Consider the following 27,821-nt stretch of genomic DNA (forward strand, 5'->3'; position numbering starts at 1 on the left):
AGTGGTTGAGAACCCACCTGCAAATGCAGGGGACACGGGTTCGAGCCCTGGTCCAGGAAGATCCCACACACTGTGGAGCAACTAAGCCTGTGCGCCGCAACTACTTAGCCTGTGCTGTAGAACCCGCAAGCCACAACTACTGAAGCCTGCGTGCCTAGAGCCCATGCCCCGCAAGCCACAACTACTGAAGCCTGCGTGCCTAGAGCCCATGCTCCACAACAAGAGAAGCCACCGCAATGAGAAGCCCACGCACCACAACGAAGAGTAGCCCCTGCTTGCCACAACTAAAGAAAGCCCACGTGCAGCAATGAAGACCCAACACAGCCGAAAGAAAGAAAAGAAAGGAGGGAGGGAGGGAGGAAGGAAAGAAAGAAAGAAAGAAAGAAGGAAAGAAAGAAAAAAGAAAATTCTATGGAAAATGTGGGGTGGAGTGAAAGGAGCTTGGCCAAATGACTATCCACTGTAGGGTTCCATCCTTGTGAGGTTCTGGAACAGGCAAGACAAATGTTTGTTGGAGAAAGTGTGAGCTCAGCATGGGCTTGGTTGTGGTGCACATAGAGCTGGACTGAAAGTTGACAGTAGGGGACAGTCTGGGAGGCCTGTGCTCTAGATCTGGATGGGGTTTGGTCCATACACCTGTGTGCTCTTTTGTCCTCATCAATGACATCCTTAATACTGACCTATCTCGGTGGTACCTGATTTCCCTGGACTGAGGCAATCACTACCTGCCATCCAGTCAACAATTTTCTCTGCAGTGACTCAGCCATCGACTGTTTTCCCTGGGGTGAGGAATCACACTGTCATGTGGTCATGATTGTGTCCCCTGGACCAACGCCATCTTGACTATGGTCCCTCAACTGATTCAGTCATTGATTATTTATCCCTGGGCTGACTCAGTTATCGACTCTTTTTCCTTGCCTGACTCAGTCATGGACTATGTTCCCTGCAGTGATTCCTTTGTCAGTTGTCTTCCCTGGACTGAGAGAAATATTGTCATTTCTTCAACTGTTTTCTATCTTTTTTTAGTTTGTTTTTTTGGAATGATGCTATCATTTATTGTTATCCTGTATAGGGGGAATTTTTGTTTTGTCGTCAAGTGTCATCCCTGGGTTGAGTTGGTCATTGACTGTTTTCCCTGGATTGATTTAGTCATCAGCTGTTTCTCCCTGAGTTAACTTGGTCATTGACTATTTAGTCCTGGACTGACTTGGTCATTGGCTTTTTTCCCCTGGACTAACTTGGTCATCTACTGTTTCTCCCTGGGCTGACTCGGTCATTGACTACTTACCCCTGGACTGACTCAGTTATTGACCCTTTTCCCTGGACTGACTCGGTCATTGACTATTTTTCCCTGGACTGACTCGGTCATTGACTACTTACCACTGGACTGACTCAGTCATTGACTTTTCCCTGGACTGACTTGGTCATTGACTATTTTTCCCTGGACGGACTCGGTCATTGACTACTTACCCCTGGACTGACTCGGTCATTGACTATTTTTCCCTAGACTGACTCGGTCATTGACTACTTACCCCTGGACCGACTCGGTTATTGACCCTTTTCCCTGGACTGACTCAGTCATCGACTATTTTCCCCTGGACTGACTCATTCATCAACTATGTACCCCTGGACGGACTCGGTTATTGACTCTTTTCCCTGGAATGGTGTCATTAACTGTTTTCCTTGGAGTAAGTGGGTCATCATTTGTTTTCCACCGACTCAGGGGAGCCCTCATTTCCTGCTGTCTCATTATCAACTATTTACCTTGCAGTGATCTGTTCATAGGCTGTTTTCCCTCCTCTCAGGATATTTCAGTCAGTCTCCATCGTCAGCTGTTTGCCCTAGACTGACTGGGTCATCCACTGTGTGCCCTGGATTGACTCTGTTATCAACTGCTTTTCTTGGACTGAGGTTGATGACGCTTCACCATCTTGGTTCCAGTTCTTAAAAGTAGGAGTTCCTGGGAATTAAGTAAATATATATATATATTCTTATATTCACATTTATGAAAGCGCACGTATACACACACATATACCTGATTTTCCCCCCAGAAGAGTTGTCTCAGTTTGCATCCCAGCCAAGACTCTACAGGGGTCTCTCAAAGCCTGTGTGTTCCCAAACTTTAAGTTTTTTCCCCCCAATATGATAGGTGAGGAATGGTGTCTAAGTGTATTTCATGTTTTGCTAATTTGTACAATCAGTTTGTTTGGACTTGTTCTCTATGAATTGTTTTTGACTTTGCTTTGCCTTGATTTTCACAGTTCTTTAAGTATTAAGAATATTTGCCCTTTATCTATTATATTGCAAATATTTATCCTCAGTTTGTCTGATTTCTTATGACTTAATGGCATTTTGTGTGTGTCTGTCCTGCAAATATATTTCTACAATTATATAGTCAAATGTATCAACCTTTGGTTGTATTTGCATTTTGAGTGATGTTTAGAAAATGTTACCCCACAGCAAGTTTACGGGAGAATTCGTTCACTTTTCCTCCAGAACTTGTGTGTTTGTATGGATGTAGGTGTGAATGCACTTAGGCATGTGTAGAGATGCACGTATGCTTAGATAACCTGATTCATTTGAAGTTCATGCGTGTGTAGGAAGGAGGTGGATCTAAATGTCCCATTTTCCAAATGGTTACCCAGTTGTCCCATCACCTTTTATTAAAAATAGTTCATCTTTGCCCAGTGGTTTGTGATGCCCCTTTTATCAGGCACTGAACTTCCTTATGTTTGTGTGTCTAGTTCTAGATGTTTAGTACTGTTCCTCTAGTCCTGTTGTCTGTTCATGTGCCTATGACACATTTCACTATAGATCCTTTATCACATTTTTCACACCTCACCAAGGGTTTTTCTGGATATCCTCACATGCAGGTTATTCCACATAAATTTCCTTGTCAGCTAATCTAACTCCCTAAGACGGTTTATGATTTTTTTTACCGTGATAACATTAATTTTATAAATTGACTAGAATTGACATCTGTCGTCCTATTCAAGGATTTTTCCCATGTGTTCAAACCACTTTTTTTTCTTTCAGGAGGTTTTTGCAATTTTCTATTATAGATTGCTTTTGGTACATTTCTTTTCAAGTTGATTCCTAGACATATTAACTTCTTAGGTGTTTTTGTACATAGAGTTTTCTCTAATATTAACTACTTTGGTCATGTATGAATGACTTTTTTATGTTAATTTTTATAGCTAATTTACTCAATTATTTTATTGTTTGGATTAGTTATATCATTGATTTTCTAAAATTTCCAGGTATCATCTGCAAAACAATTGGGATTTATTTGTTTTTCTAATCCTTATGCCTCTAGTTTGTTTATTTTGTCTCTTTGCATTAGCAAACATCTCCAGCATAATTTTGAATAGCCGTGGAAATATTTTGTGTCTTTGCTTGCATTCTTTGAATGAATCCCACTTGGTCGTGGCATCTTTTCAATGTTGTGTTAGATTTTTTTTGATAGTATTTTGTTTAGTATTTAAGCATCAATATTGACAGCTGATGTTAGTCTGAAATATTATGTCATTCTTCACCATGATACTTTTTAATTAGAATTTAAAGTCCTTCATTATGAATTTAAATATTTGAAAATAATATAGTTTTCAGTTATGTATACATCTGACACATTAAAACTCTTACATTGCTCTTATAAGTGTATCCAATTTTATCTTTGTATCATGGTGATTTGACAACTACAGTTGACCCTTGAATAACATGGATTTGAACTGCCAGCGTTCACTTATACATGGATTATTTTCAATAAATACATGCTACAGTCTTACAGAATCCATTGTTGGTTGAATCCATGGATGTGAAACCACAGATATGGACTGTTATATACGAGATATATATATATGGATTTTTATACAGATTTTCAACCGTTTGGGGATGGGCCCCCCAACCCTCATATTGTTCAAGAATCAACTGTATTTTTCACTTAAAAGTATATGACCAAACTCTCCTATAACAGTAGGACATTTTACATTATTATCCTCTCCTGCTTAAATTAATATTTATATTTCATCCTTGCCAAAGAATTTTAACCTCAACATGATAGATGTTTTTGAAAATGTATTAGTTATATCAATCTCCTTCTATCTTCGCATATGTATCTAAACTGAAAATTACTTTTTCCTAATTCCTAAACGATAGTGACTCACATGTTAACACTCCTGATTGAGCTATCATTGCATTTTTATTAATGATAATTTATCAAAACATAAATACATAACACATTTTTAGGACATAAGTTTTTATGGAAAATATTTGGGGATGGTAAGACAACAGGAAATTATGCATAGGTTCTAATATTCTCCTGGCCCGAATCATCCCAAACTGAACTTATCACATAGGCACCAATCAATTCCATCATTCCTGGAATCAATGACTGACCCAGCCAATCACTAGACCCAGAACTTCCAGCACTGTTATTTAATCTGGAGTGATCACCACTACCCGGTGAGGGAAGACCACAGTAGGCAGTGGGATAGTTATTGACCATTTTCTAAAGCCTGGATTACAGGCTACACACACTTGCCTGAAACATATTTAAGCCCTGAGTGACATTCTCATCCCACACCCAGTTCATTTAATTAAAGAAAAAAAAAAAAAGTAACTCTATGAAAGTGAAGTTTTATTGACTACTGTGACTATATTAATAAATAAGCCACCCTATCTAATACAAAAGTATAGATTATTCTAATGGAATTTAAAATGTACGTATATGCTTTGTGTGTGTGTACATGAGATATATATCTGAAAGATTAGAATATAAAGCTGCAATGATGGAAAATGATATTTTAGATGATCATTATCACTCTCAGAAAAGAGATTTTGGGGGGAGGGAGAGGGATGGATTCGAGTTAGGGATTAGCAGATGCAAACTATTATATATAGAATGGATAAACAATAAGGTCCTACTGTAGAGCACAGGGTGCTATAGCTAGTCTCCTGGGATAAACCATAATGTAAAAGAATATAAAAAAGAATGCATATATATGTATAACTGAATCACTTTGCTGTACAGCAGAAAGTAGTACAACATTGTAAATCAACTATACTTCAGTTAAAAAAAATTGAAAAGAGATTTTAAGGCAAATATTAATAGAGACAAAGAAGAATAATGCATAACACACACACACAAAAGACAGTTTATCCACCAGGAAAAGATTAAAAATTCTGAACTTGTATGCAACTAACAATATTGCTCAAAACAAGAAAATAAAAACTACAAGGAGATATTGTGAAAAAATGAGGAAATACAAAAAGAAACAAGGACAGTGGGATTGGAATCTTTACTGTGTTCTCTATGGGAATGTGTTTTCTATTGTTTGTCCTTGTAGGAACTTATGGGGACAGAAGACAGGGGCCCTAGACCCTAAGGACAAAGTGTGTGTCTTTCATCTGTGCACTGAGAATCATCCATCCCTCACTGGCTGAGTCCAAAACAGATTGGAAAACAGAAAAGGTAGGAAGCTTCTGTTTTTCTCCAAATTGTCCTTATTTCCCACCCGAGACTATAGGTCCCTAGAAGCTCAGTTCAGACAGCAGGGCACTTGCTGGGAGGGACAGCATTAACTTGGAAATAGCTGAGGACACCCAGATACCAAGGGGCCATTCTCAGTGACCTACGAGACTCAATGAGTCCTCGTAAAGGTATATATGTTTAGCTAATGTCATCATCGTGGAAGCTGTTGCCTGGAGTACCCCCATGAAGTGTGTTCTGCTGATAAACCTGCCCCGTGCTGTGGGCTGTTAGCAGTTACCCTCACATGGCATGTGTGTTAAGCCCTAAAGACTGTAAACATTGTAAGATTTAGAGAAGGAGTTAATATGAGCTGTAGGCATGACCATGTGAATAAGAAGGGGTGACGTTTAGTAATGTCAGAAGCCATGGGACGGGATTGAACAAGATTGGTTATCACCAACCACCATACTCCTGGCCCAGAGAAACTTTCAAATGGGCACAAAACCATTAAAATGGTTTTTAATTTAGCATTCTGTGTTTCTCAATTTAAAAATAAGTAGCAACGTTTAAAGACCGTGTACTAAGATTACAGTAAACACTTTAACACTTTATTTTAAAGCCAGGATAAGTTGGCTATATAAGCACTTAAACCTTATAATGGTCATTATTTGCAGTGTGGTTTGTCATGGATACAGAGATGTGTAAATAAATGCATGCAGGGTAAGTCCTAGTGCACAAAGAGCTGACCATGGGACAGAGAGTTATACACTAGAATAAAGCAAAACAGAGGCTTAGCAAGGAGAAAGCCTGACCAACAAACGCCCACTGAGAAGCAAATCAGATAACTTCTCTGGTACTAAGAACAATGCAAGCATGAATGTGTATTTCTAAATATACACAGAATATCTATCATTGCAAGGAAGTGTAGGATGCATCCAAACAGGGCTCTACAGCCCAGACGTAAACTCTAGCCTGGAGCTACTCTTCTGAGTCAGCTCAGAATATTCATCCATTTTAACCAAATAAAACATGGGGAGATACCTTATTAAAACACATAGAAGTTATGGGATATTCCACGTAAAGGGTTTACTGGGCTAGGAGCAGAAAAGAGGTTGATGAACATCAAATGTACAACTATCGCTTACTATATATTTTCCAGAGATGAAGTCTCAATTCTTTAGCATTTGAATATTACACATGATTCATGAGATTTGTTTTTTTTTTTCCTTCTCATCTACAATATGTGACTCTGTTTTTTCTCATCCTGAGAATCATGGCCAGAAAGTCAATCTGTTGTTTTATATTCCTTTCAACTGCCAAGAAGAAAAAAAATTCACTTTTACCTTCTGTTAAAAATCTGTGAAATTCTCACACAGAGTGGATTTTTAAAATCCAGTTCAATTCCTAAGAGAATGATTTGTGCATTAACCAGGCTGAGAGAGAACAGAAGTATTGTAATTCATGGTTTTTAATTCTGCACTCTGGTTTCTCAATTTAAAAATAAACAGCAACATTTAAAGATCATATACTAATATTACAGTAAACACTTGAACACTTTATTTTAAAACGGGGATAAGTTGGCTGTCTAAGCACTAAACCTTTTAATTCACAAAGTGCTTGAAAACTGGAGCATCAGAGCACACACATGTGAAACAGTAATTATGCCCTAAAGAGGATAAACATTGTAAGATTTAGAGAAGGAGTTAATAAGAGCTGTAGGCATGATCATGTGAATAAGAAGAGCTGGTGTTTAGTGACAGCAGGAGAGATCCATTTATACGTATATGGAAGCAAAGAAAACATGAAATCAAGGACACATTAGAAGCTGTTCAGCAGTGTTCGTCTTGGTCAGCTTTAGGTTAGACAGTTAGCAAAATCTCAACATTTTCAATGTTAACAAAAACCGGTGCAACCTGAGATTCCTGGTACACTTCGGTTGCCCTAAATTTGAAGATTATCAGGCATTAAAATAGGTAACCAGAAGACAGAATTCTGCTTCTTCACGTGCATTACTCTCAGATGAGAATTTCTCCCATCTGGGTATGTAAACCACTTCCTCAGCAGACCTCGGGCATAAAGCCTGCTTTTCTGAGTTCTACTGTAATTGGTTATTCAAAGCAGATCCTTGTAAAAATACTTATTCAGACTTCTTTTTTGGTAGGATTATAACCTTTTTTTTTTTAACATCTTTATTGGAATATGATTGCTTTACAATGGTGTGTTAGGTTCTGCTGTATAACAAAGTGAATCAGCTATATGTATACATATATCCACATATCCCCTCCCTCTTGCACAGATTTTAATTTAGTTAATTTTGATTTAAACTCCAAAATTCTTTGGGGGAAAATACATCATTGACGTACACTGTGATATATGTTTCATGTTTACAGTATTTTCTTTAAAAAAAAAGGAGTATTTTCTTAGCGTGTTGAATTTCTTTCTAAATGTGCTGGAAAATTTTGGAGGGATTGCTAGAGCTTGTGACAGGCTATTTATTGGGTGGGCTGGGAACAGGGCTGGGTTAGGGTGAAGTAAAAGAAGTAAGTGCTTATTTACAGAGCATTTGTGTCTCATGCAAAAAAAAATTTTTTAATAGGTTTTTATTGGAGTATAATTGCTTCACAATACCGTGTTAGTTTCGTTGCACAACAAAGCGAATCAGCCATATGCATACACATGTCCCCATATCCCCTCCCTCTTGCGTCTCCCTCCCATCCTCCCTATCCCATCCCTTTAGTTCATTGCAAAGCACCGAGCTGATCTCCCTGTGCTATGCAGCTTCTTCCCACTAGCTATCGGTTTTATGTTTGGTAGTGTATATATGTCAGTGCTACTCTCTCACTTTGTCCCAGCTTAGCCTTCCCCCTCCCCGTGTCCTCAAGTCCATTCTCTACACCTGTGTCTTTATTCCTGTTCTGCCCCTAGGTTCATCAGAACCTTTTTTTTTTAGATTCCATATATATGTGTTAGCATATGGTTTTTGTTTTTCTCTTTCTGACTTACTACCCTCTGTATGACAGACTCTAGGTCCATCCACCTCACTACAAATAACTCAATTTCATTTCCTTTTATGGCTGAGTAATATTCCATTGTATATATGTGCCACATCTTCTTCATCCATTCATCTGTTGATGGACATTTAAGTCACTTCCATGACCTGGCTATTGTAAATAGTGCTGCAGTGGACACTGTGGTGCATGTCTCCTTTTGAATTATGGTTTTCTCAGGGTATATGCCCAGTAGTGGGATTGCTGGGTCATATGGTAATTCTACTTTTAGTTTTTTAAGGAACCTCCATACTGTTCTCCATAGTGACTGTATCAATTTACATTCCCACCAACAGTGCAAGAGGGTTCCCTTTTCTCCACACCCCCTCCAGCATTTATTGTTTCTTAGCTTTTTTGATAATGGCCATTCTGACTGGAATGAGGTGATACCTCATTGTAGTTTTGATTTGCATTTCTCTAATAATTAGTGATGTTGAGTAGCTTTTCGTGTGTCTCTTGGCCATCTGTATGTCTTCTTTGGTGAAATGTCTATTTAGGTCTTCTGCCCATTTTTGGTTGCGTTGTTTGTTTTTTTGACATTGAGCTGCATGAGCTGCTTGTAAATTTTGGAGATTAATCCTTTGTCAGTTGCTTCATTTGCAAATATTTTTTCCCATTCTGAGGGTTGTCTTTCCGTCTTGTTTATGGTTTCCTTTGCTGTGCAAAAGCTTCTACGTTTAATTAAGTCCCATTTGTTTATTTTTGTTTTTATTTCCATTACTCTAGGACATGGGTCAAAAAAGATCTTGCTGTGATTTATGTCCTAGAGTGTTCTGCCTGTGTTTTCCTCTAAGAGTTTTATAGTGTCTGGCCTTACATTTAGGTCTTTAATCCATTTTGAGTTTATTTTTGTGTATGGTGTTAGGGAGTGTTCTAATTTCATTCTTTTACATGTAGCTGTCCAGTTTCCCCAGCACCACTTATTGAAGAGACTGTCTTTTCTCCATTGTATGTTCTTGCCTCCTTTATCAAAGATAAGGTGACCATAGGTGCGTGGGTTTATCTCTGGGCTCTCTATCCTGTTCTATTGATCTATGCGTCTGTTTTTGCGCCAGTACCATACTGTTTTGATGACTGTAGCTTTGTAGTATAGTCTGAAGTCAGGGATTCTGATTCCTCCGGCTTCGTTTTTCTTTCTCAAGATTGCTTTGGCTATTCGGGGTCTTTTGTGTTTCCGTACAGATTGTAAGATTTTTTGTTCTAATTCTGTGAAGAATGCCATTGGTAGTTTGATAGGGATTGCACTGAATCTGTAGATTGTTTTGGGTAGTATAGTCATTTTCACAATATGGATTCTTCCAATCCAAGAACATGGCATATTTCTCCATCTGTTTATGTCATCTTTGATTTCTTTCATCAGTGTTTTATAGTTTTCTGAGTACAAGTCTTTTGCCTCCTTAGGCAGGTTATTCCTAGGTATTTTATTCTTTTTGTTGCAATGGTAAATGGGAGTGTTTCCTTAATTTCTGTTTCTGATTTTTCACTGTTGGTGTGTAAGAATGCCAGAGATTTCTGTGCATTAATTTTGTATCCTGCAACCTTACCAAATTCATTGATTAGCTTTAGTAGTTTTCTGGTGGCATCTTTAGGGTTTTCTATGTATAGTATATGTCATTGGCAAATAGTGACAGTTTTACTTTTTCTTTTCCAATTTGTGTTGATCTCCCTGGCCTCCCTCCTGTGCCCCCAGGACCAATGCAGTGGGGGGGGGGGGGAGGGGGTGGCCTTGGAGGACAGGGGACCGACCTGAGAGCTCAGCAGGCTCCCAGTGCCCGAGAGGGTGGGGCAAACGCCCTCTGCTCCTCTCGTGCTCCTTCTGGAGGGTCCCTCCTGCCTGCCTCTCCTGATCTCCCCGGCCTCCCTCCTATGCCCCCAGGACCCAGGCGGCCTGGATGGGGCTTTGGATGGGGAGAAGCGGCCTGGGAACTCAGCAGGCTCCCCGGCCCGAGTGGGCCAGGCGATCACCCTCCGCTCCTCTCCTGCTCTTCCTGGAGAGTCCCTCCCGCCTGCCTCTCCTGATCTCCCTGGCCTCAGGGGCACCGATCCTTTCTGGCCTCCACTTCTCCTCCCCTCTCAGTCCCCCTACGTCCTACCGTTTCACTTTAGGATTCCTCCCATCTCCTTGGGGGTCAGAGTCCCCCACCAGCGGCTGCCAGACACCCTAGTTGTGGGGAGACGCTAACTCTGAATCTTGTTTTTAATTGTGGGCAAGACAAGGGTGGATTTGGGGAGATGGGTCAAAGAACAGAGAACTTGGTCCATAAAGCAAGGAGGCGTAGACCATGGCTGTGAACTCAGCTCCTCTGGGATGCCAGCCAGAATCATTTAATGCACTTAGTGAGGTCTTTTCTGGTCAGGGAAACTTGACTTTGGTTGGGGTTGAACCACCAAAAAGCAATGGCAACCATGGAAATGGTTGTGCATTGAACTGAGGCTCTTAGGAGTCTATTTCTGGACCACTATTCAGATCGCTTTTACTGTTCTTATGCCCCTTTTTGAAGATAACTGGTTCTTTCTGTGCCTCCAAACTAGCCCAAGTGCTCCCCCACCCATGATAATAGAGTACCTCCAACTGGCTCAGTACTGGAGAGATACAGAAAGAAATATGAAGCGTAGGCAATGCCCACCAGCTGCTGTAACTCTCTCTGGAACCGGAACGCATACTCATGCCCAATAAATAAGAGCAACAATTATGGGCTGAGTTGTATGGTACTGGCAATAACAGACTGATGTGCATAAATAAAACCAATACTTTCGTGTACGTATTCAGAACTCTGAAATCTACACATTTACACACAAAGAACAGTTGTCTGAAAGCACAAACTTTTTTTTTTTTTTTTTAAGAATTACATTAATTAGGGAAAACATTACATTCCATCTCTAAGAGACATTTTCTTGGACGTTGCAAGGTGAGTGGATGGGGGGCTGATAGAAATCAGTACCCTGATTTGCAAGTGGAATTTGATTCTTTTCACAAGTATTTTATGGGATGTGCCCTGTATTTTTAGTGTGGGGTTCTGGGTTTTTGCTTGTTTAAGGACTTAAAGATTTTCTGAAATATTGTTTATATTTTATTTTTTATTGCACTCTGTTGGCTGACAATATATGGACAGACATAAATGATGTGGGGTGCGTAGGTTGACGTGTTAAATTTTCATTATTGTTGCTCGTTTGTGGCCGAACACCTGGTTAACTCCAGGACCTAAAAACAGCAGGCCAGTGCCTAACTAGCAGAACCATAAATTGCTGTGCATGTTCTGATGTAATAATTTACGGAAGGAGCGAATGTAGACACACAGGCCTGTGTCCGGCCCTGTTCTGTCACTCACAAGCTGAGTGATTTATTTCACATCCTTGTAAGTTCAGTTTTGTCATCTGTAAAGTGGTGAGAATAATAATACCTACACTAGAGAATTATTCTCAGGATGAGATAACTGACCAATGTAAAGGACCTAGCCCATCATAAATATGCCCTAAATGTTAGAAATTATCTTTGACTTCTATGCAACTATAGACGTGGCATGAATAGCAATAATTATCTTATCATATGAACATAGTCTTCCAATATGATGCCTTTTAAAAAAGCATTCATATGGTTACCCAAAGTTACAACCTCAAATTGACTGGAGATACTATTTTTTAAAAAATATTTATTTATTTATTTGGCTGGGCCGTGTCTTAGTTACAGCATGGGATCTTAGTTGCCACATACAGGATCTTTAGTTGCGGCATGTGGGCTCTAGTTCCCTGTCCAGGGATTGAACCCGGGCCCCCTGCATTGGGAGCACAGAGTCTCAACCAATGGACCACCAGGGAAGTCCCTGTAGATACTATTTTTGAGTGATCTGACCTTAAGATAGTTTTCACCAACTTCTTAAATACTGAGACATAGAGATACCCTTGGATCTCTGTTTTACAGCAAAGTGTATCAATTGAAGGTACTAGATTCAAGAGAAAAACTGACCGTGCTTTTCAAGGCAGGAACTCTATCTAGTGGTATTCCAAACTCCTAGCACAGCATCTGGCTTATAGGGGCGCTCGATAAATGCTACCTCATTTACCCTTGCCCTTCCCTTCTCTTCTTCCACCCCCTCCAATTGCAACATTCACCCCATAGGATAGGCAGAGTGTCTACAAAGACCCTGGCTTACCTTGGGCGTTTCCATCTACTAATGGCAATTTTCATCCAAGACCAAGGCATTCTCTTAAGAAACCAGGTTGATAAACCATGACCACTGACGTCTGAAAAGAAACACCCCAGTAGGTAAACACAAGCCACCTATTGATATAAAGGTGCGGAAAGAACGAAAATGACAGAACCCCTTCTTGAGACTGAAGTAAGTCAACAGAAGTAGCCTATGGTTTACATTCTGTAATAACGGGTTTTTACTGCATGTAGTTACGACATCAGCCCTAGAATTCCTGGTGAATTTCGTGGTGCCTTCCTCAGTGTAGGTGATGATAAATGTGAGTGAATGATTCACATTAGAAAAGAATGCTCTGACGAGAGGGTCTAGGGTGTACTTGAAGGGTGAGAGAATCCAGGTAGGAAAAGAACCCATTAGTCTAGGGCACGCTGTTCTCTTGGCTACTAGCACATATTGATCTGTCTTTATCCAATTCTTTTTTGGCAACAATTGGCAACAATTTCTGTAGCCACGTAGGCACTTTTTGGCAGCTTTAGGAATGTGCCCTGGGCCATCTATGTTTCTCTGCGATAAGGATGGAAGAGTGTCTGGGAAAGGAGAGAGGTGAGAGAAGAAACAGTGGCTCGGAATAGGTTCAAGAGTAGACTCGTTCAGAGCAGGGGAGACCATGGAGAGATCTGACAGCCTAAAAGCCAGGCTCACCACTTCCACTGCAGTGTCACCCGTGGCTTTAGATAGGACGTCTTTCAGCTTCCCAATAAAATACGTAAGATGAAGAAGAATAGCATTGACGCAGTAGGCTTCCAGCTCCGTGGAGCCACGTCTGTGTCTGTCTCATTTGCTCTGGATCTTGCATAGAATCTAACATCCGTTCCGTACTCAGTAGACACCTGTGGATCAACGGGCAAATCCAGCCACAGATATCAAGTTAAGTGAACGATGAGTGGGGTGTAGAGGGATAATAGGGTGGTGTCCATGGGTACAAATTGAGTGTGTGAGTCTTGTTCATAAGGTGTCTGTATTTCTAATGCTGGTTCCGCCACTCACTGACATTATTATGTACAGCAAGTATTTGCAACTCACTGTGTCTCAGTTTCTTAATTTCCTTCTTTGGAAGAACTCAGGTTCCTTCCTCATAGGGATGTTGTGAGCATTGCCTGAGTTACCCATGTGAGGGGCCAGAAGGATGCCTGATAATCAGTAATCACTGCTAAGTGTTGGATGGTGCAAGGATCGCACCGTATCTGGGGTGGGGGAGGTGTCATGTGGAACAGGCAGCACAGGAAGGGACCTGGCGGCCATTTCCATGCACCGATCTGTGTGGAAGGTCGGAAAGCATGATGGTGAGGTTGACAAGTCCCGCAGAACTGATGTAGATGAAAACCTACCAGATATGGAGGACCAAGCTGGGAACTCCACGTACCAGCAGCTCTCCCATCCCTGTAACTCTGCAAAGACAATTATGCTACCAGTACCTTCCCAAGGATAGTAGGTCCAAGGGAAAACTCACCTTCACTCTTGGAAAACACTACATATGTGTTTTTTTTTTTTTCTTAAATCTTAGTTTTGGAATGAATAAATACAAGAAATACAAATAAACCAACCATGAGTCCTTTTACAATAATTTGGGACCAGATGTGGGAAACGTGGGCGATTTATGTTCTTCTTCAGTGTGTCATCTAAGCCCTAGATTTGGATGTGAATAGCTACGTTCCCATGGGATAGAGGCGGTGGGCCTTGGGAGAAAGTATCTAAAGGGTGGATGATAAGGTCGTTATCTGGAAGGTCATTATCTGCAAAGGAGGAAAGCTCCCACTGGAAACTAAACCCTGACAGACTTGATATTGGACCTTCCAGCCGCCAGAATTGTGAGAAAATTAATTTCTGTTGTTTAAGTAAAAAAAAAAAAAAAAAAAAGAAAGAAAATTCGGGAAGGTCTTCCAGTCCAAGCTTGAGAAAAATCTAGTTTTAACGTAATCATACTTGATTTGGTGTGTAATCCGTAATTCCTGCCATGAAAGGCTATTACAATTTTTTAATTTAGGGATTCTTCTGGCCCTTCCCAATCATATTTATTATTTTGGTAGCTGCTACATTATTCAACAAAGGAAACGGAAGGAAATCCTTCAAAGTATGACAGCTCTGGAATTTAGTAAGAATTTCAAAATACAGTTACGTCTGGCTTTGATGATCACCTTTGCCATGGAAATCCTGGCCCATTCCTTGAGCAAAGGCAAACTATGGAGTATATGGCAAAACCAGGCTGAAGTTTGACCAGTAGGAGTAGCCAGCTGTCTGTTTACACGACGTCTGATTAGACACATCAGGAGGATCAGAGCCAACAATTGCCAAGACTCCTAGGAGTGTGGGCTTTGAACAGACCCCGGCAAGGCTTAGGAATAATCAAGAAAACTATTGCCCCCTTGCCAGTGGGCTGTGTTTGTTTCTTATTAGCAATGCATGAAACTGATCTGCCCTGCCGCCCACTGCCAATCCTTCAGATGAAATAGATATTTCCCATGGTCTACATCATGGTGATTGACAACTGTAAGCCACTCTTTAAAAAATGATTTCAAAAGACAGACGCTTGGCTTCCAGACAGCTTGCAAATGGTCTCCTAACACAGGAAAGAAATTAATTACTTGCCCATGGAATCCCCAGGGTGTCCTATATTGTGTGGAGTAATTCTTTTAGTAGAGCTATGAATGACGTCTTCAGAAAAGAAAACAGAAGCTTCCCTGATAAATTCTGCACAGTCCCCCTTGCCCACCAAATGCCACGTACACACAAAACGTTGTATTATTTTCAAAAGCTGGTTTGCTCATACCCACCTGAATCTGGTTTTTTCCCTACGATCTTCAATTCCAGCCAGGAAAGGAAAATATACCTGCACAAGATCAAAGGCACCTAGCATTGGCACGACTGTTGATTTTATTTAAAATGTAAATGCATTAGTGATTTATGGGTCATAACACACAGTACGGAGTTGTGCTCTTACTAACTGTGTGCTTGTTAAAGATATGTGTAATTTTGTTCCCTGACGAGAAATCTAGATGGTCATTTGAAAAAAAAATAGTATGTAATCTTGTATTGTGGCTGTGTCTGCTGACTTTTTTAAGAGTTCAACCTTTCTAAAAAAATCATAAAAATGAAATTAGGCATTTGTTGAATGTGGGAGAAATTTGTCACAGAAGGAAATTGTGTGAATTAGATGCAAGCAGATGCTCATGTTCTATGGCTGCTTGCCTGCTCTGAGGCTGTGAGGGAAGCCATGGCCCTGTGAACAGACCAGTGAAAACAGGAATGTCCTCAGTCTCCTTCAGCCAGAGAAGCCAATTGATTAATCTGATTCTTTCTTCATCAGTTGGAAGGAAAGGTCTTGGAGGGATAACTTTATATTTTGTAATGATTTTAACACAAGAAGGAAAAAAACCCTATTCATTCTTTTCTGTTTTCATATATAACAGAGTAATCCTAAGATGAAGGATTTTTTTTCTTTGACTTCACATCTAGAGAAGAGATTCTTAAATGCAGGAGAGCAATTTTGCCCCCTGGGGACATTTGGCCACACATGGAGAAATTTTTGGTTGTTACACCTTGTGGGGGGAGGAGCTGGCACTACTGACATCTAGTGGATGGAGGCCAGGGATGCTGCTACCCATGGTACTGGGCACAGGATACTCCCCACCCTCCAAGCACCACAAAGAAATACAGCCCAAAAGATACTCTGCTTTGAAAAAGAGAGAGATAGAAGTCTTGGAACATTTAAGGCTCACAAACTCAGGTGCCTCCAGTTTTCAGACATGTGATATATGTGACTGCAGAGGGCTACAGAGGGCTGGAGACTAATCAGTATTGCCGAGGCTGAGAAACCCTGATCAGAACAAAAGTTTCATCCACCATATAGCCACAGTACCCTAGGGCAGATGGGGAAGGTTTCAGGGTTTCTTAACCTGATTAGCCCATAGAAGGTCTTCTTTGACTTCTACTAAATGTATCCTTTATATGTATATGAAAGTAAGGGATTTGTTTCCATGATTTTGGGGGAAAAAATACATTATGTAATCAATATTAACTGAAGAAGAACTACAATCTGCAAGTAATGAAATTGAAACTGGGATTAAAAATCTTTCAACAAACAAAAGTCCAGGACCAGATGGCTTCACAGGTGAATTCTCAAACATTTAGAGAAGAGCTAACACCCATCCTTCTCAAACTCTTCCAAAAACTGCAGAGGAAGGAACACTCCCAAACTCATTCTATGAGGCCACCATCACCCTGATACCAAAACCAGACAAAGATACTACAAAAAAAGAAAATTACAGACCAATATCACTGATGAATATAGATGCAAAAATCCTCAACAAAATAATAGCAAACAGAATCCAGCAACACATTAAAAGGATCATACACCACGATCAAGTGGGATTTATCCCAGGGATGCAAGGATTCTTCAATATACACAAAACAATCAATGTGATACACCATATTAACAAATTGAAGAATAAAAACCATATGATCATCTCAATAGATGCAGAAAAAGCTTTTGACAAAATTCAACACCCATTTATGATAAAAACTCTCCAGAAAGTGGGCAAAGTGGGAACCTACCTCAACATAATAAAGGCCATATACGACAAACCCACAGCAAACATCATTCTCAATGGTGAAAAACTGAAAGCATTTCTTCTAAGATCAGGAACAAGACAAGGATGTCCACTCTCACCACTATTATTCATCATAGTTTTGGAAGTCCTAGCCATGGCAATCAGAGAAGAAAATGAAATAAAAGGAATACAAATTAGAAAAGAAGTAAAACTGTCACTGTTTGCAGATGACATGATAGTATACATAGAGAATCCTAAAGATGCCACCAGAAAACTACTAGAGCTAATCAATGAATTTGGTAAAGTTGCAGGATACAAAATTAATGCACAGAAATCTCTTGCATTCCTATACACTAATGATGAAAAATCTGAAAGAGAAATTAAGGAAACACTCCCATTTACCACTGCAACAACAACAAAAACTACCTAGGAACAAACCTACCTAGGGAGACAAAAGACCTGTATGAAGGAAACTATAAGACACTGATGAAAGAAATTAAAGATGATACCAACAGATGGAGAGATATACCATGTTCTTGGATTGGAAGAATCAATATTGTGAAAATGACTATACTACCCAAAGCAATCTACAGATTCAATGCAATCCTTATCAAATTACCAATGGTATTTTTTACAGAACTAGAACAAAAAATCTTAAAATTTGTATGGAGACACAAAAGACCCCGAATAGCCAAAGCGGTCTTGAGGGAAAAAAACGGAGCTGGAGGAATCAGACTCCCTGACTTTAGACTATACTACAAAGCTACAGTAATCAAGACAATATGGTACTGGCACAAAAACAGAAACATAGATCAATGGAACAAGATAGAAACCCCAGAGATAAACCCACGCACCTATGGTCAACTAATCTATGACAAAGGAGGCAAAGATATACAATGGAGAAAAGACAGTCTCTTCAATAAGTGGTGCTGGGAAAACTGGACAGCTACATGTAAAAGAATGAAATTAGAACCCTCCCTAACACCATACATAAAAATAAACTCAAAATGGATTAAAGACCTAAATGTAAGACCAGACACTATAAAACTCTTAGAGGAAAACATAGGAAGAACACTCTTTGACATAAATCACAGCAAGATCTTTTTTGATCCACCTCCTAGAATAATGGAAATAAAAACACAAATAAACAAATGGGACCTAATGAAACTTCAAAGCTTTTGCACAGCAAAGGAAACCATAAACAAGTCGGAAAGACAACCCTCATGATGGGAGAAAATATTTGCAAGTGAATCAATGGACAAAGGATTAATATCCAAAATATATAAACAGCTCATGCAGCTCAATATTAAAAAAACAAACAACCCAATCCAAAAATGGGCAGAAGACCTAAATAGACATTTCTCCAAAGATGACATACAGATGGCCAAGAAGCGCATGAAAAGCTGCTCAATATCACGAATTATTAAAGAAATGCACATCAAAACTACAATGAGGTATCACCTCACACGAATTAGAATGGGTATCACCAGAAAATAAACAAACAACAAATGCTGGAGAGGGTGTGGAGAAAAGGGAACCCTCTTTCACTGTTGGTGGGAATGTAAATTGATACAGCCACTATGGAGAACAGTATGGATGTTCCTTAAAAAACTAAAAATAGTATTACCATATGATCCAGCAATCCCATTACTGGTCATATACCCAGAGAAAACCATAATTCAAAAAGACACATGTACCCCAATGTTCATTGCAGCACTATTTACAATAGCCAGGTCGTGGAAACAGCCTAAATGCCCATCAACAGACGAATGGATAAAGAAGATGTGGTACATATATACACTGGAATATTACTCAGCCATAAAAAGGAACGAAATTGGGTCATTTGTAGAGACCTGGATGGATCTAGAGACTGTCATACAGAGTGAAGCAAGTCAGAAAGAGAAAAACAAATATTGTATATTAATGCATGTGTGTCGAACCTAGAAAATTGGTACAGATGAACCGGTTTGCAGGGCAGAAATTTAGACACAGATGTAGAGAACAAACGTATGGACACCAAGGGGGGAAAGCTGTGGGGTGGTGGGGGTTGTGGTGTGATGAATTGGGCTATTGGGATTGACATGTATACACTGATGTGTATAAAATTGATGACTAATAAGAACCTGCTGTTTAAAAAAATAAATTAAATAAAATTCAAAAGTTGAAATAAAAAAATCAATGTTAACTGTTTTCTTTTAAACATTCACCTCTATATTTTTCCTGAAAACAAAAACTGCTTCTTCCCCCTCCTCCACTTCCTCCTTGTTTTTCTTCTCATCTGTTGTCTGTCTTTGCAATAGGAGAGCTTTGGTCACCCCTATTTAAGTTTGTTTATGCTCATAATGCAAACATCTTAAATTCTTAAATTCCGTCTCAGAAAGGCCTTTAAGTTTCAGGGGATAGGTTAATTGCCTGAGTAGCAATTAAGATTTTAGCTATCAATCTAGAGGTTTTCTCTCAAGGGCAAATACCAAAAGCCAAGTCTACAAACTTCCCTAGGATATGTAATTTATCCAAGAAACATATAAATAAGAATCATTGTTCATGATCATGCCAATTATTTCTCTTTGTAAGTTCCCAAAGGAAAAATACACCCATTGTTCATCTTTCAGTCTACAACCTTCAACTTAATGGCCATGAGTGTTGAATTGTTAGCAATATTAATACCTATGTGTCTTAAAATCTTTGAAGCATCATCTCTTCATTTTATATACCCTCTCGTAAATTCTGACTTTGCACCACAGATTATAACAAGCAAACAATACAAGGAAAACCCATGTCTAGCGTCTCCTGTGGTTCAGGTGCAAACGTGGTTTTCTGTTGACTACAGTGGCGGCATGGTTCATGAGGATGGCTTTTGGCAGTCGCTTACTGATGGAACCATATAGCTGCTCCTTTATCAAGCCAGTTCTTCACTGTGGTTCTAGGAGATTCTCTTGGAAATACCTTTGGGTCTACTTTTGCATCCCTTCCAAAGACTATGAGCTATCTATATGCCCCCGTAGATCCTTCTCTGCTTAAATTCTCTACAACAGATAGTGTTATCTGCAACCAATTGTCTAGAAGAGCTAAAGCTACCATGAGATGAATAGTAGCAATGATAGCAAAACTAAGGTCTGTTGAATGCTTTATCGAGAAGTGAATACCCGAGTCTGCCCTCTTATGTACCTTAAACTTGCTATTTGGGCATATATAAAGTCCATTATATGAATCAAAAATGTCTTGATGGGAGATGTCTTGCAGGTTTGACACTGATGGTGTGAAATTCCCAGTGCAACACAAGCTCCATCACCTCCTGTTGCCTTGCCTCTTGCCCTCAGAACACTCACTTATACCCCCTGTCTGAACACTGTAGGCAGGCTTAAGAATTTGCCACTCTCAAATATTCTGGTGCAGGATCTCTTTTTATTTTCAGATGAGGAAGAAAATCCCAAAGAGGGCAAACATGTTGCTTAAAGCCTCACGGTTTGCAAGTGGCACAGATGAATACACTTCCTACTGCATCATTCTGTCTTTCCATTATCTACTGGCAGAATGCATGGTCTAAAGATAGTTATTTGTCGTGTGTGTATGTGTAGCAAAGACACATTTTTTTTTTTTTACCCCAGATGTATTCATAATGGAGCAGTTTACTGAAGCAGTTGAGTATGACATGTTTTCTTTTTAAACATTGCACATTGGGGTGTGAGGGGAGGGAAGGATTGGGAGTTTGGGATTAGCGGATGCAAACTATTATATATAAAATGGATAAAAAACAAAGTTCTACTGTATAGTACAGGCAACTATATTCAGTATCCTGTGATAAACCATAATGGACAAGAATATGATAAAGAATATATATATGTGTGTGTATATATATATATATATATATATATATATATATAAAACTTAATCACTTTGCTGTACAGCAGAAATTAACACAACATTGTAAATCAACTATAATTCAATAAAATTTTTTAAAAACTGACAAATTAATGTCCAGATTTCTAGGAAGATATTTTCCAAAATCTGCATATCTAAAGGAACACTTGTTTTTGACATTGTCTATATGTTTTATTATCCCCTCCTTTCTGTATTTGCCTCGCTGATCCACACAGTAAGAGTTTAGTCCGTATGTTTTTCCCTGGTCCACATGCCACTTGTTGACATTTTATGGAAGCACCAACCAAGTGCCAGGATTTGGTTTCCTAAGATGCAGAGGAAATAAGATTCCAAAAAGCCAAGCAGATTGTCTGTTGCAAAGGTGTTAAGGAGGAAAATGAGGGAATAAGGCTTAGGAGCTTTATTCTTACTTCCTTTAGAGGAATAAGAATAAGCCAAAAGGCCAATGAGGAACAAGGTACTGAGCTTTACAAGTCAGGTTTGCATCAGTCTCATGTATGTTTGAAGCCTATTCAGCTTTGTACTGCTTCCCGGCACTGACAGCTTCTCTCAATTTGGAAAGATGTTTGGGTTTTGTTTTATCTTAATGAGGATGTGAAATTGGCTTCTGGGAGCAATGTTCCCATTTGGTAAATTCCTTAGAGCTTCAGCACTTTTTTCCCCCCTCCTCTGCTCACAGGACAAGCCCAGGTGTGCTCTCTACAAGCCCAGGTATCCTCTCTTTGTCTTTCAGTGGGACTTCTTTTCCTGAGCAGGTGTCCCAGTGTAGAGGAAGTCGTTTGCCCTGGACCACACAGGGAAGGATGGAGGAGCATTAACATTCAGAAATGATTTGCACCTTAGAAATTTACACCTGAGTATATAGAGCATCTGTTCAAGCAGTCATCGACAGCCGCTTATTCTGTCCATGAGAGTCACACTTTTTTTTTTTTTTTGCCTAGTATCTTTACATATTCTGCATGGACAGTTTAGTAGTAGGGGTGATTCAAGAGCACTTAAGCTAGTTAATAATATGAGAACAGGAATGAAGTAGCAACCAAGAAACTGGAGTATGTGATTCCTTACTATTGAGATAGCTCCTATGCTTTATTCCCCCATTTTCCTGCTTAACACCTTTGCAACAGACAATCTGCTTGGCTTTTTGGAAGCTAGTGTCAAATTTCATGTACCTTTCACCAATGTTTTTCAACTTTGGTCCGATCCAATGGAGGAAGGATGGAATAGTCCACCTGAGAGATTGCATTAAGATTGTTTTCTAAGATGTTAAACTTTATCAACCCAACACAGAGGTAGAAGCTGACATCCTTCTGGTATACTGGATTTATGGAAGACAGAAAGGAATCATCCCTTTCAGACTTTTGTTGAAAATTAAAGTATAGTTGACTTACACTACCCTGTTAGTTTCAGGTGTATAGCACAATGATTCAGTTATACATACATTTTCCCTTATAAGTTATTATAAAATATTGAGTATAGTTGCCTGTGCTATACAGTAGGTCCTTGCTGTTTATCTGTTTTATATATAGTAGTGTGTATTTGTTAATCCCATCCTCCTAATTTACCTCTCCCTCCCCCATTCCCCTTTGGCAACCATAAGTTTGTTTTCTATGTCCTTGAGTCTATTTCTGTTTTGTAAATAAGTTCATTTATATCATTTTTTTAGATTCCAGATATAAGTGATATCATAGGATATTTGTCTTTCTCTGTCTGACTTACTGCATTTAGTATGATAATCGATAATCTCTAGGTCCATCCATGTTGCTGCAAATGGCATTATTTCATCCTTTTTATGGCTGAGTAATATTCCAGTAGATAAGACCACATCTTCTTTATCCATTCATCTGGTGATGGACACTTAGGTTGCTTCCACCTTCCACACATTTTAAAGCCAGTGAAACATTGCAGAAATTATAAATGAAGAATGCATCTCCTATTTATGTTTTAGGTTGAATGGGATGGTACGTGAGATCCAGTATGTTTTTAAACCACTTTGTTCCAAGAGCATGAATCCTCACATTGCTTTTTCCCCCTCTCTCTTAGGCATTCACAATAAAACCAAAGTTTTTATAGGGAGAGAATTCAGGTTGCAAAATCTTTTCCTTAGATCTTCTAATTAACAACTAGGATGCAAATATAAATAATGGAAATTAGTGTGGGAGGGAAGAAGATGATAAAGATGTTCACTTACAAGTTCTCTTTCACTGAAATGTGCCCCCTAATCCAGTAAAAGTGGAAGGATCACTTCCCTTCTGGAGTCTCCATATTAATACATCTTTATATTGGTTATATGAGACTGGCTGCTTTTCTGGAATCTTACAGTGACCTCCAAATTCCTTTATCCTTCTTGTAGTCTGTCCTAACTTCAAATACATCTCTACATAATCAGTGGAAAGCACTTTCTAAGTCACACATCTGACCTCTGATGATGGTTGTCTTGTTTAAGAACCTTCCGTATTTCCCGTTTTCTAAAGGATAGTGTTTGTATGCCTATCAAAGATACAAGGGCCTTCACGAAGAACCTCAGTCTCCCTGGAGGGCCTCACCAGTTAAACTCCGTTTTCCATAATGGTCTGTGCCCACCCTTTCAAAAACACGTATGTCTGCCAGTTTCCTTCTACCTGGATTAGTTCTTGCCTCCTGGTCTACCTCGGGGCATCCTGTTTTATAATCTAGCTCAAACATCACACTTGCTGACCCCAGAAGAATCGCCCTCTACTTTCCTAAACGTTTTGCAGTATCTCCCTCACAGCACCTATTACATTATATTGACATTATTTATGTAGGACAGTGGTTCTCAACTGGAGGTGAGTCTGGTCCCCAAGGGACAGGTGACAGTGTCTGGGCATTCTTGGCTGTCACAACTGGGAGGCTCTGGTGTCCGTTAGGTGGAGGCCAGGGGTGCTGCTAAACATCCTGCAATGCATAGGACAGCACCCCTACTCCAAGGACTCACCATGCGCACAGCGTCAGTGGGAGCGAGATTGGGAAACCCTGCGTTATTTACAGCATGAGCCACATCGTGGTCACTTCGGAAGATTTTTTCCTCCCCTTTCCCTCCTTCCGTTAAAGCGCCCTCCCCTTTCCCTCCTCCCGTTAAAGCGCCCTCCCCTTTCCCTCCTCCCGTTAAAGCGCCTGGCACCAAGTGGGTCTTCAGGAACTGTAGGATGAAATGAAAATGTGGTGTTCTTTTCAACATTCAAATATAAAATAGCTGAGTCCAGCGTTCATCTTATGATTCGTCCAGTCTGCTAGGGCATCAGAAGATTCATTAAGGGAGGCAACTTAAGATGACAAGCACAGAACATATTTTAACTGTACAACAAAGTAGCAACATACTGAATATACAATAAATGACAAGGATGTTTGTTAAGAATGTGGTTTGAATGGTCCAAACTAGAAAACAGCCTAAACGCCTTACTGTAGAGGAATGGTTGAAAATCATATGATGGGATATGATGATCTTTAAAAGGCAGCAGGCAGAAGAATATAAATGACATGACAAAACATTCACATTTATTATCAAGGGGAAAAGTGGTTCAGAATACTGTGTGCAAGTCCACACGTATACACACGCTCACACACACAGAAGTGCATACCAGCACCCACAGACACAGCTAGGAGGAGCTAAATGTGAGCTTATCTCACTCATAGGCATTTCTACATTTACCTTATTTTATTTTGTTTTATTTTTTTATTTTTGGCTGTGCTGGGGCTTCGTTCCTGTGCACGGGCTTTCTCTAGTTGCGGCGAGTGGGGGGCTACTCTTGATTGCGGTGCGCGGGCTTCTCATCGCGGTGGCTTCTCTTGTTGTGGAGCACGGGCTCTAGGCGTGCGGGCTTCAGTAGTTGTGGCTCGCGGGCTCTAGAGCTCAGGCTCAGTAGTTGTGGTACATGGGCTCAGTTGCTCCATGGCATGTGGGATCTTCCCTGACCAGGGCTTGAACCCATGTCCCCTGCATTGGCAGGCGGATTCTTAACCACTGCGCCATCAGGGAAGCCCCCTACATTTATCTTTTTATGTTTCTCTCCCTACTGACACTTGAAATACCTACAATAAAGTACAAACATTTTAATTGTACTGTTCAATGAATTTTGTTTTATGAAAACCCTGTGTAACATCCACCCAGATGAAGAAATGGAGGATTTCCAGCACCCTGGGGGTCTTGCCTGTCTTCCTTTCTTGCCAAAGTCTCCAGGTAGCCCCGACTCCAGCTTCTCTCCCATAGTTTAAGTTCGAGGTGTACCTTCTTTTACTTCCCATATTGTTGTCACTGTTGCCTTTTAATATTCTCAAAGGTTCTGGATTGCATAGGTACCTTATAAGAATTCTATAATTGCAGTGTTATTATAATGAGAAAAGGAAATGAAGGAGTGAGAGAAGGAGAGATGAAGGAAGGAAAGGAGGGAGGGAGGGACGGAGGAAGGAGGGAAGAAGGAAGGGATTTATAAATCAAACACTGCATTCACATCTATGTCTTAGCCATCGCCTTTAAAGGATCTTTATTTTATCAAAATATTTTGATTTCCTTTAAAGTATTACTTGGTATAAATTTAAGATGTGGCATCATGTCTTAAAAGAGAATTCTTGGGCTTCCCTGTTGGTGCAGTGGTTAAGAATCCGCCTGCCAGTGCATGGGACACGGGTTCGAGCCCTGGTCCAGCAAGATCCCACATGCCGCGGAGCAACTGAGCCCGTGTGCCACAACTACTGAGCCTGTGCTCTAGAGCCCACGTGCACCACAACTACTGCAGCCCACGCGCCTAGAGCCCGTGCTCCACAACAAGAGAAGCCACCACAATGAGAAGCCCGTGCACCGCAACGAAGAGTAGCCCCCGCTCGCTACAACTAGAGAAAGCCGGCGCGCAGCAACGAAGACCCAACGCAGCCAAAGCTAAATAACTAACTAACTAAACAAATAAATAGAAAAAAAAAGAAGAATTCTTGTACACCTATTTCCGCCCCCTAAAACCAGGCCCTGGTCGTGCCTGATATAACATCTATTTCTGGGCTCTGCCCACAGCAGGCAAGAACATTACATGTTTTTCTCCTTTGTTGGGTTATCTTCTGAGAACATCTTTGCGACTGGCTCCCTGCTGTATCCCTTTAAATTCTTCAGGAACACCCAAACAGTGGTAAATACAAACAGTTTGTGATCGCATGAGTGCACACATGGTGGTCTTGCCGTCATATGCCTGGAAGGAGCTTCTGAGATGGAAGCAGTTTGGGGAAGAGAATATCTTTTCTGTTACTTTGACGTGTAAACTTACTGTTGTGACATAGCTACTAAAAGAAAAAGGGTGGTGGTCCAGTGGTTAAGACCTCGCCTTCCACTGCAGGGGGTGTGGGTTGGATCCCCGGTCAGGGAGCTAAGATCCCACATGCCTCGCGGCCAAAACACCAAAGCATGAAACAAACAATATTGTAACGAATTCAATAAAGACTTTAAAAATGGTCCACATCAAAAAATCTTTACAAAAAAAAAGGGTGTGATGCTTAAGTATTTGCCTGGCGTATTGGCATGAATTTGAATTGCCTGCATTTAAGTGGGTATCCCAAGTTCAAACATTTCCATTAAATTAAAATGTGGTCATGCTAAGTCAACTTAAATTATGCATGGTCTTATAAACATACCCAGTTGGGTTCCTTTCACTCAGCCCCGCAGATAACCCTCTCTGTCAGGAGTATTTGCATGGGTTTGCATTTCCCAAGACTGGGTTTATCTTGTTCAGCGTTGTCTGACCGCCATGCTAAGCCCTCCCTTGGATCTTGGTCTCCGGTGCAAGGATCCTGGCTTTGCATTTGGCTTCCCGAGTCTGGTTTAACAGTCACAGTGAGCAGAGGAAGGCATGGGTCTAGAGCGCCATCAAGTGCCAATTATCTCTGATGCGGAAACTTTGCCTTTTAGATTCCTGGAAATAGAAACCAAATGGTCACGTGACCGCGGCGCCCTTTTGGTCAGGTTCTCAGCTTTCTGATTTAGCAGCAGAGCTGTACCAGAGAAGACTAGTTATACCATCATTTTCTTTAGATAGTCCTTTCCGTGGCATTTCATGTTTTCTCCCCCAAAGGGCTTCTGTAGGACTTTATTATAAAATCAGCTTGTCTGCAAATGCTGTCGGTGAACTTCACACCCGCTCTTAGATTCCACTTTACTTACCGAGTCTCAGGCTGCTGCTTTGCCTGCCGAGTCTCAGGCTGCTGCTTTGGTGGGGCAGGAATCCCCTGGGAATCTCTGCACCTTCAGGGGCAGCCTTTATCCAGTGACTGACAGTGTGCAAGTAGAAATATCTCAGCTCCCCTAACCTTGGTGGTGTCACCTCCTGTTTTCAAAGTTCTTCTGTGGGAGTGAGTCCACACACACACAAAATCACTTTTTCATCTCGAGGACTTCTGGGGAACCCAGTCTACAACAGTATCCCAGTTGACCTTTTATCTATTTAGTTAGAAGAAATGGAGGATTTTCACTGGAAATTGACTGCCGGTTATCTCCGAGGAGAGACTAAACATGTTGGCATTTTCTTAAAACAATCCGTTTTGCGTAAGTAGAGAATTTTTCTGAACCGGATACTTGTTAGAACTGTGTCTTTTGTTCAGCCTCCCCCCGATATGACATAGCTCAAGTCAGTGGAATAAGGATAGCACTTGTATATTTTAAGGGTCCTTTTGG

The 27,821-nt window shown here is 40.3% G+C and overlaps 1 protein-coding gene and 1 long non-coding RNA gene across 3 annotated transcripts in view; one reads left to right on the forward strand and one right to left on the reverse strand.

The window, feature by feature from the left end:
• The window catches only part of STS (steroid sulfatase), a 624,067-nt gene that overhangs the window by 314,785 nt on the left and 281,461 nt on the right, over window positions 1-27,821 (forward strand). Inside the window, exon 11 of one of the 2 annotated variants that reach the window (XR_014239261.1) lies at window positions 5,346-5,470. Coding sequence is in view for 1 of the 2 variants with exons in the window: in XM_082375724.1 (XP_082231850.1) it covers window positions 5,346-5,377 (32 nt within the window). In the remaining variant the exon portion in view is untranslated. Of the gene's footprint in view, window positions 1-5,345; window positions 10,711-27,821 lie in introns of those variants that run through there. The other variant, XM_082375724.1, reaches the window with a different exon arrangement.
• Window positions 1-27,821, reverse strand: part of LOC309620023 — a 285,479-nt gene that overhangs the window by 147,833 nt on the left and 109,825 nt on the right. The gene's annotated exons all lie outside the window — the stretch shown is intronic.

This window comes from Balaenoptera borealis (genome assembly GCF_965194805.1).
Source record: "Balaenoptera borealis genome assembly, chromosome: X".
NCBI classification, from domain to species: Eukaryota; Metazoa; Chordata; class Mammalia; order Artiodactyla; family Balaenopteridae; genus Balaenoptera; species Balaenoptera borealis.